Below are 10,697 nucleotides of genomic sequence, written 5' to 3'. Positions count from 1 at the left end.
CCCCCCCCCTCCCCACCTTCCCCCTCTTTCTCTTTTTCTTTGATACTGTTGATGTGAAATGTTTAGATGAGTAAATGTATGTCAATGCTATAGCAACATGAAATCGAGGCAAAATGCCGAGACCCAAGTGCAAGCTATGAATACGAAATTCATGAAACACCATTGTAATGTATGTACACTACGTGAACCTGTTAAAGTACAATTATGTTAATGTTCAAGGGTTTTCAAAACTTGGGGAGAAGCTCGATGAAAATGGTACAGAGGAAAGAACAGAAGGTATGTACAAATTGCATGATAAAATGGATCATATATCAAGTTATTATATTTTCTGTCTTCAGTCCTTTGTAAGAGGAACGAAACATGATCAGCAAGACTTACTTTCAAGGACAAATCTCTCTTTACAACATTATTGTAAGCTGTTTTTATTCAACAAGAATTCGAAGTTTTGAAATAGACATGTACATAATGACATCATGCCGCTAAATATATTGTACTGCAAGAGATGATTATCAGGGGTGAGGATTGGTTGATGATTTATTGTCATGTTACTAGCATAATGTGCGATGTGCGACATAGCAGCGGACATGTATTAAGATGAGTCGGTAATTTTGCCGATGTCTCCGTTCAAACACTGGCCGTATTACCATGGCGTATCGCAAATAGTGCATAGGGGGACCAGGAAATTCGCTGTCCGCTTTCTGATTTAGGGAGACTTTATTTCGCTGTTCCAAATTGCAGCAAGACAAGCTAAGTTGACAGATACACCGTGACCTCCGAGTTGTGACCAGAAACACTCTACCCGTGCCTCATACGGTTTAGATGAACGCGGTTCATTTCTTCTGAACAAAACCTTCAAATCGCCAGGCCGATGTTTGGTTAAGCAGCGCGAACAGTCAGTTCAAGGTGGCCATATTCATATACTGCAGATCTTTTCTCTTTACAGACACAGACTATCGCAAATAGTGCATAGGGGGACCAGGAAATTCGCTGTCCGCTTTCTGATTTAGGGAGACTTTATTTCGCTGTTCCAAATTGCAGCAAGACAAGCTAAGTTGACAGATACACCGTGACCTCCGAGTTGTGACCAGAAACACTCTACCCGTGCCTCATACGGTTTAGATGAACGCGGTTCATTTCTTCTGAACAAAACCTTCAAATCGCCAGGCCGATGTTTGGTTAAGCAGCGCGAACAGTCAGTTCAAGGTGGCCATATTCATATACTGCAGATCTTTTCTCTTTACAGACACAGACAATACACACGCACACGTCTATGGCTGTATCTAATCCATCCATCTATCGACTTCTTATACTCTTTATTTCAAGTCTCCCTTTCTCCTTCTGTTTCATTTCCTTATTTGTTTTCTTCAAGACAGAAACAGTGCGTGATGTTATGTTGCGCGCGGATGGGGGAGAAATAGTTTACGAGAAGTTTTTGTAGAGGACAACATTTGCAAGGGCAGTGATTGGCCAATAATTGGGTGACGTCATCTCATTCTCCTTGCAGTCGGAGCCCGTTCCGCACTTCGTGTTTGCCTGGACCGTTCGCACGCCAACGAACTTTGATTCCCTGTCACCGAGAATGCGAACCAGCGGTCCAGTTTAGTTTAGCACTTGTGCTCAATGGGGACGCAACTCCGCTCATGCAAGAGTGCTACTTCTTTTACCTTCGAAAAGAAAGGTCGTATATATATTTTCTTAACTTTTTTCCTTTGACACTTTCGGAAATATTTCTTGTCGGATTATTGCATTGTGGATCAAAGAGTACGACCTTGTTTGAAATTTTCTCTTTCTCACGTGCTTGGGAGTGTTACTCATCTCCCTGTCCATACTTCTGGAAATCGCATGAACTTTCAGTAGGAAGAATCCTGCCCAATCTTCGCCTACCTCGTCTACCACTGCGTTGGTATCGACGGAGCCGTCAAGCGGACATACCATTGGAATAAACCACCTAGCGAATATACCTCATTGTGGACTTTGTCGGTCTAGTTGCAGGTGGATGCAACTGCTATCAATAGATGGAATCCGGTTTCTAATTGATTTCCATGACAGCGGTAGACATGGAGGCATACCTCACGTATCGAAAGTGAAAACGATGTTGGCGTTACTCTGGGCATAGTTCCTAGTTGTGGGCCTGTGGAGGAAAGAAGAGAATCACTGACAGTGTCGGAAGAGCCTGTCAACAAAGTTTGGGGGAGAACTTCCCGCACGAGATCGGCAGACGTCCGTCCTCAATGCTAATGCCATCTCCCGCCAAATAGGAACTCTTGTTCTCATCTCCCGAGGAATCCCTGCTTTTTATTACCAACAAGGCCTCAAAGCTGGGGTGCTGGTGAAAGCAGCAAGACCAGATTGGATAGTATCTTTTGGTTGATATTGTTCCTGTTCCGCTCTATTACTGGTGAGGAGCAGCTCTCGGAAAAATGGAATTATCACTTATTTTCCGGACTTTGTGTAATGTCTGGTGTTTTACCCTGGTGGCATCAAGGTACGTATGCAATGCTAACATAATCTCTATAGATATTGATAAATCATAAGAGCTTCAATTATCATTGATGCATGATTATGCTGAGTTGCTGCACTAACTCCTGAACGTTTTTGTATTTATCCAACATTTGATTTAAATGCAAAAAAGAGGAGTGTCTGTATAATGTAGTTATGTACTATACTCCAGTGCTGTAAAAATATAATGTAACTTATTTTCTGTCATTAAAGAAACACTTTAGTACTGATGTTGTCAAGCTATGAATTTGATAAGAAGGACAATTTTCCCCAGGAATGTTTATGACATAATTGATGTCAGCCTCAGTACGCATCAAGACTTAGGGCAATTTCATGACTGCCAACCTAGACACTCTTTTATCCAAATCAAGGCTTGCTAAAGTTCACATCAAGCGACTTGTAACTTTTACATTCGGCAAGATTTTTCCCCATTATTAGCACCTTGTGTAATATAGGAATTTGTATCTCTGTAACTATGGCTTGTATAAAGCGATAAATTTCAATTTTGATTTCAATTTCAATATATTTTCATATTTCTCAATGACAATTTATCAAAATAATAGAGTAAAATTATACATGAGATCCAGCTAGGATATACAATAGGACATTGCAAACATATAGGACATGGTGGTCAATATGTGAAAGTTTAAATCTGTTAATCTAAAGTATAAATGCTAAAGAAATATGATGGAAACTACTTAAAAGCAAGTTTGTTAAGCGTAAGTTTAAAAGAGGAGCCATGCATTTACTCATGATGTCGTAATGATATGTTCGTGAGACCAAAGAGATGCCACGCCATCGAGCGCTTCTTGCTACATACACATACGTTACACCATGCCTCTCTGCTGTTCACATGAACGCAGTGGATACCGCTGCTATGGGCGTTTTCTTGTCATTCTAAAAAGCGGCATTCTACTCAGCTCTTTCCCCTGATCTGCTATCTACTCTCAATGATCCCTGTCAAGCCGATGGGTCGGACTACGCACTGCCATTCAGAATGAAGAACTGAAATATTTCTTATTTTGTACAAATACCAAATGTGTGTAGTCCTGAGATTCTCTTCTAAGTGTTTGGGACACTGTCTACAGAGTTCAAAGTCGCTTCCACTCTATGAATAGAACTATTTATCTGTTTTTTTCAGTAACGTTTGTCTTGATCCTCTCATACTTGTCTTGTAGACAAATTTACACACACTACGAGAAGCCTCAGTGAGCATGAATATTTCATTTACCTTTCAAGAACTGCCCGTGGTATACCTGTAGGTATCCAATTCAGTGACATATGGGAGGAAGTACGTGGATACATTTGCAATAGTGGGTTTTTTTTTTCTCAGCTGGAGTCATTATAGCACAAAGGGGGTCTGCTTGTCCCCCTCTCACTGCAGTCTCAGCTGGAAGCTGATCACAGACCAGTATCCATCCAGGATGCCATTGATGTGTGTAGGCCTACTTTATAATCTAGAGAGAATTCACATAGGGCAGCAGCTTGTAATACCATACTTTATACTTTTAGAACAACATGTGACTGCTACATCATATATCCTTATTACTGCATTACTACTGCAGCTTCGACGTTATCACTTCCGCTGCTAATATATACTTCCGCGACTTGCTGCAGCTACTAGATGTTGTGCACTATTACTACTATTTCTACTGCTACTATAAGACCTTCTACTTTTGATATAACTACTACTATAAAAAATGAATTACCATGACTACAAGTTCCAGCCAGTTTCGTCTTCCAACATTCTCAGATATCTGATGTGTCCCGTATTAAAGGAATAGGCTAACCACCCTCCCATAACATAAACGTATTCCAATATTAATTATACAAACATGCGTACACATACATCTCCTCTCCTCAGTCACCTACATGTAACACATAAATTCGTGTCTTTCCTCCTATATAAACGTAGTTCTGCCCCCGGGCGATTAAAAGTCGTGGTTTTCCATTCCCATAGAACTGCTTGGGCGACCAACAATGAAAAATGAACTTTCGTAGCTTGGATGATTAATCGACACACCTGAATGGTGTCAAGTGGAAACGCGCTGCACCCGAACAGGTGGAGTTAGAATACGAGCTCGAAATGAAGGAGGTGTTAAAAGTTCCAGGGTGGCTTACAATTGTTTGGTTGTTGGCACGCATAAACCTGAACTTTCTGCCCTCGTACACCGGGAGAAAAAATAGAAAACCAAACTATACCACAATGATACCAAGACAGATCAAACCAAACAAAGCAAATAGTATGAAGAATTCTCGTGTCTTTCATACTCGTTCGTTTACGTGCACATTTCAAATTTGACTATCGCAATTTAATGTGCAGATGTCCAGTTTTACACAATGTACTATCATTTAATTTGTATCAGTTATAGATAACTAAGTATTTAGCCAGTGTGTTGCACTAATCAAACTGCCTATAGCTCCGCACGCGAGCTTTGTCTCGGAAGGTAACATTATCGGGGCCTTATCATTTGTCTTCGTCCAATGAGAGTTGATGGAAGCTCAGCATGTAAGACTGAGCCAGCAGACAAGAAGTAATATGAATGACAAGGTTTGTAAAAGTGGCGCCAATCTGGCTTTTTCTTTGACTGACTTACGATAAAAGTATGCGCTGCGTATTTTACGGGTACTATACCCTCTTTGCAACTCTCAAAAGAAACCCCAGAAAAATGAAAAGTGGATTTAGATCTTCACTGCTCTGTGCTCGGTGTGCGAGAAAACGATCTGGAAGCCGTGTGTATTCCTACAAGATTCACCGACCATGTAAAAGACCTGGGAGGTGAGACAAAAGACAGAATGTTGGGGCTAACTCTCCGAAAAGCCCTGTTCATATCATACAAAGAAAGAAAATTAGGAGGAAGAAAAAACAGGGAAGGAATAAAGACTATAAGAAAAGCAAACAGGAAGTAAGAAGAAGATAGAGAGATAGCAGACAGAAAAGTAGTAGAAAGAAATAGAAAGAGAGAGATAGAAAGAAAGAATGTGAAAGAAGAGAGAGAGGGAGAGATACGAAGAGAGAAAAGGAAGAAAACTGCTGCTGGCTGATGATGAGAAAGTCCTTGCGTGGGACTGACTAATTGTGGAAATGTCATGAAAACAAGTCGGATGCCCGAGCATCTCAGAATGTCAGCACTCTGCTTCGGGACAGTAACTGATTTCCGGGACTGGGACAAGCTGAAGATCGGAAGATTGATAGGATCGCACGAGTGTATGAAATAATCCAATCTATCTATGACGACCATTCTATACATCTTCTTCTTTTGTAACATTTGCCACTTCCTTTTCTTGTTCGGATTTTCATTGCAGTATGATCGGGTGTTATTTCGTCGCTTCCCCCATGATAAATCCTCGTTCTTATCTGGCAATGCATGGAAAGATCGCATTACTGTAGTATAGTGAATATCCAAACCTTAAAAAAAAAAAAAAAAATGAGGATAGGCCCTGTTCAAAACTAAAGTGTAAATATGATTTTGTAGTTCAATTTCATGATTCGCGCACACACTATCGCACTTAGTCGGAATCTCATATGTGTTAAAATCAGGGTAAAACAAAATCTCTGATACACTACCTATCCGCGCTGATATTACTCGTTGTCATGGAGATAAGTGACGAATATACGTCACTTTTGTGATGTACCTCCACAGGTGGTATAGGTACAGTGCCAAGAGATTTGAGAATTCATCGCATGCATGGCTGATTCACGAAATGACCAATGTTCAGGATGAGTGACGAATACGATGAACTACACGATTATTCATGGTGATCTTTCAATCATGTCTTCTGCTTTTTATTTTGTCCCCCTTACAATTTTCTCTCATATTATGCAAGAAGGAAACTGCATCTCAAGAAAATCAGTGATACAAAGACAAGGACAATACTATAAAAACAAAAATTAGCAATAGAATGTTAAACCATTGTTAAACTAGTAATGATGATGAGAATGATAATAACAATGATAATAATGATGATGATAATAATACAATGATAATGATAATGATAATGATAATAATAATAATAATAAAGATAATAATAATGATAATAATAATAATGATAATAATAATAATGATACTAACAATAATAATGATAATAATCTAGTAACAAACGTATCAGTTAAGTTTCAAGTTTCAAATTTATTTGCCACATCTCATTAAAAAAAGAAAAGAAAAATGAAATCAATGTGATTTCATGTGAGCGTAACAAAATGTACACACAGAAAAAAAACATTCATTAACAAAATAATGCGCATGTATAAACATCAAAGTTTGTGACTCAGGATATGCGGCGAGTGTGGAGGGGAACAGCAATAGGCCATTGACCTTTCGAGGCTTAACCCCGTAGACAAAATGAAGAAAAAGAGAGTCATTTAAAATAATGATATATTAATTAACAGTTATCAATTGAAGCGTATACAGAATTATTAACAACAAGCACATAAAACAATAACAAGTACTATATGCACTTACAGAGGACGAAATAAAACAATTACAAAACGAAACAGTCTACAAAACGGGACATTATGTAGCACTTAGCCAGATAGGACTACACATTTATACAATAATTTGAAATAAGCTGTAACTTGTATTTTCTTCTGAATGATGCAAAAGATGGACTTTGTTTTTAATAAATCAATGTTTAAACTGTTCCACAATTTTGGACCTAAAAATCTTATACTACTTCTTGATATCTTATATCGATAAAATGGAGCGTACATATTGCACGAATTTCGGGCTTCATAAAAATTTATAGATCTATTAAAAGCAAAGTAACTACTGAAAATTTGAGGTAGATAACCTTTAGAGTGTTTATACATAAAACTGGCTACTTGAAACAAATAAACATCATTTACTTTGAGCATATTCAACTTCTTAAAAAGAAAATCAGTAGATGTTAAAAAAGATGAATTTGTTATAACACGGATTGCACGCTTTTGCAAGATATATACTCTATTCAATAAATACATTGCACATTTCCCCCATGCAGAAATACAATATTATGAAATATGTGGTAATATCATAGTATTATATAAATTCACTAAAATGCGCAGTGGCAAAAAACTCTAGATTTTATTTTTTTTTTCATTCAAGGAAGTCAGGCGATCTCATTCTGCAGCAGTAATGAACTAATGATTTAGAATTCATGAAGATGAAATCCTCATCATGTGGTTTGTTATTATCTCTATCTTTGTGTATGTGTATGTACGAGTGTTGAAATGTGGTTTTTGTTTCCATTTACCACTACACTGTGTGTTTGTGTGTGTGTTTGTGTATGTCTGTGTATGTTTGGTGTTTTGAGAGGGAGAGAGAAAGGGGGGGAGGGATAGAGGAAGAGAAGAAAAGATAATTTTCGTGCCAAGTTTACTCGTGTTGTGATCCCTCCCTGCTAACATCGTTCTTTTTTTTTTTTTTACGCGGAAGGCTGAACCCTTCGAGGTTTGAGGAATGCCGATCAGATCAAATCAAACTTCGGGGAACCACCCCGAGGGTTACAGACGCCATTACCCTTCTTCCCCGGGGGAGGGGTTCATCAGCATTTGCATCATGAATGATGCATGACGTCAGCCGTCAAGTTGTGTGTCAAAATGTACAGTTTGAGAGAGACAGGACTGAAATCGATGTGACCTACAGGTTTGTTTGACATCGGAATGTCACATTAAGACAAATAATGGTCCGTGTTTCACTGGGCTGGGCCTCAAACCACAATCCACCCGCCTATACTCAATACTACTTGTCATCACAGCATTTGCAAACTAAGCCCCATTGTGCATTATTCCTCTTGCAGAATATCGCTGACTTTTCAACTCTTACCCTTGGAGCTCAAGAACAGCTAAGAACAGCAGATATTGGCAAACAATCGGAATCTTGCCATTATAGTAGCTCCATGATCTCGCAAACGCTGGCATATTTACCAATCCTAATGCGAGATATACAACGTATGTATACTTTCCCCTCACTGCCAAGATTCAGGAGAGGAGAACCAATCGGGGGTGACGGTATCCCCTTTCGATTTCAAACCTCAGGGGGCGCACTCATGACACCAGTATACTTGATGCAGAATGATGTCGGGAGATCTGACATAGCTACTATGGTAGAACATGCAACCATGACCACAAACAAATCTCTCTCATCTCCACAGAAGACTTTGGTCCCACTTAAACCACAAAGCCGACGTCCCTCCGCCTTTTCGTATTTCCTTCTTGAGTCAACATGGTTAAAGAAGGTTCAACTTATAATGCAAGGTATTTGGTATTCATGGTTACTATGGATATCACCTGAATCTTTATTGATGGCAGTCTTTGAATCTTTAAGGAAGATTTTTTTTTTTTCCGGGATCAAACTTCGCATAAGGGTCTTTAAAGGTATTTTCTCTTTGTTCCCTGAGATAAGATTGTTTTCTTCCGTCCATGTCTTCCATCACTTTAAATGAATAAACATGAAGGAAAACGTCTTCAAACGACTTTTACATACAAACTGTTATACACTCCTTGTCTTGCAGTGTGTCTTGGGAACAAAATTAAATTTCACTCCATATTAAGATCAACTAAAAATTAGCATGAAATTATGTGACAGGCGATTTTGAAGTTATAGGCCTACAGTTCTTTCTTACAGCAATGATACTTATCCCCACCACACTAAAACTAGAAAAGTGTGGAGTTGATGATGTTATCGTCTTACAAATCTATATTCAATACTTTCGATCAACGTCTCTTTTCCCGAAGCCTAACGATAAATGTAGATTCATACGGAAATTACCAACGATATTTCTTTGCTACTACCATGCAGGCATGGTCAGGAGCACGTTTTGATTTGACAACGATGTCCCTCCTACGAAGATCTTTTTGAAAGTGATTATAACATCCTTTCTTGCTTACCTATGCAACATCACCTCAAACCTGTCTGTTACCGGGAAAATATTTACCTTGACGTATGCTTTTCTCGGCCACGAACACGTAATTTTTATGCCGCCGTGAGGTTTGGAATTCACCATCCTTGATTATTCCAATTTTTACACGATTGCATATTTCCTTAGAAGACCTTATTTTTTCCGGTCTGGCTGTTTGGTTTCGTCTGGCACAATTCATCTCATGGCGTGTCAAAGTTTGTAACAAAACCCAGTCCATCATTCTGGATAAGGCCAGGCTAGCTAGCCCTTGATGTGTCCAGCTGCCACACGCCACTTTTCGTCTCACGCTGACACAGATTGGAGGCGCTGTAGTCACATCCTCAAACTCTGGTGTAAAATGAAAGAGTGAATCACAAAGCGTGTTTTCGTTGACCGATATGCAGCATGTTGGCCTTTGCAGTAACTCTCCATAGATCAAAAAGTACTTGCATAACTTGTCCTGAGTGGTTTTGTCTTCTACCCGATTTTAAAAGCGTAAGGTCTCCTACACACACGCGAATAATTCCCGAATTTAAAAAGAAATATAACAAGAATCAAAAGGTAGATGATACTTTTCGCTCATGTGTAGGCCCTGATTTTTTTTTTTACAAACAGAAATAAAAAATATCTTTAGTTAAGTACCTTAAATCCTTACTTTCTCTGAAGGAATATTTCAGGTGTGTTAACCTGATTTCGCCTTTACACATCCTGAGAGACAAATACACGTATAATGCTTAAACGTGTATACATAAATCCATTGGAAATATCGTTGTGCACAGGGCCTAATATCCCGCGCGCGCAAAGAGAGAGAAAAATGACGGCACGATTATTGTCATTTACAGAGATCGTTGGTGACGATATGACTTCGGAATTTTCTTATTCACACGACTTCCTCTCTTTCCCTCCCCCTCCCTCTCTCTTTCTCTTACAATATCAATACAATGTACATGTATTTAATTTTCAAATGCTTGCTTCAATAATTTCATTTGTATTCTCATCGTTTTCCTTTATCATATTGCAACAAGTTTATCCGAAATTTTCTTAGATTGTGGTAGAATCTCATGTTGGCCCTCATGGGGCCCCTTAGCATTCTATTCGCAAATGACCAAACTACTTCTCATACTTGTTCCACATAATAACAATAATGATCAATATCATTTGTTAAGCGCTTATTACAATGTTTCTAAGCGCTGTAGAAACACACTACAGCTGAAACTGCTGATCCTCTATGACTTTGATAAACATTCATTGGTGTTTTTCAGTCGTATAAATAATGTTTTTATTTCTACTTTGTTAGCTTACATTGACATTGCGTGGGA

At 38.8% G+C, this 10,697-nt stretch overlaps 1 protein-coding gene across 1 annotated transcript in view; it reads left to right on the top strand.

Moving 5' to 3' along the window:
- The first annotated feature begins 1,641 nt into the window (after positions 1–1,641).
- LOC139736022 (uncharacterized) overlaps positions 1,642–10,697 on the top strand; it is a 127,989-nt gene continuing 118,933 nt past the window's right edge. The window contains exon 1 of the mRNA XM_071646769.1: positions 1,642–2,485. Within this exon, the coding sequence (XP_071502870.1) occupies positions 2,421–2,485 (65 nt within the window). The 5' untranslated portion in view covers positions 1,642–2,420. The remainder of the gene's footprint in view (positions 2,486–10,697) is intronic.

This window comes from Diadema antillarum, unplaced genomic scaffold, assembly GCF_040938485.1.
Source record: "Diadema antillarum isolate AM-2024a unplaced genomic scaffold, OU_Dant_1.0 seq00000619_RagTag, whole genome shotgun sequence".
NCBI classification, from domain to species: Eukaryota; Metazoa; Echinodermata; class Echinoidea; order Diadematoida; family Diadematidae; genus Diadema; species Diadema antillarum.
Note: the sequence above shows the minus strand (reverse complement) of the source record. Positions and strands in the feature narration are given on the sequence as shown.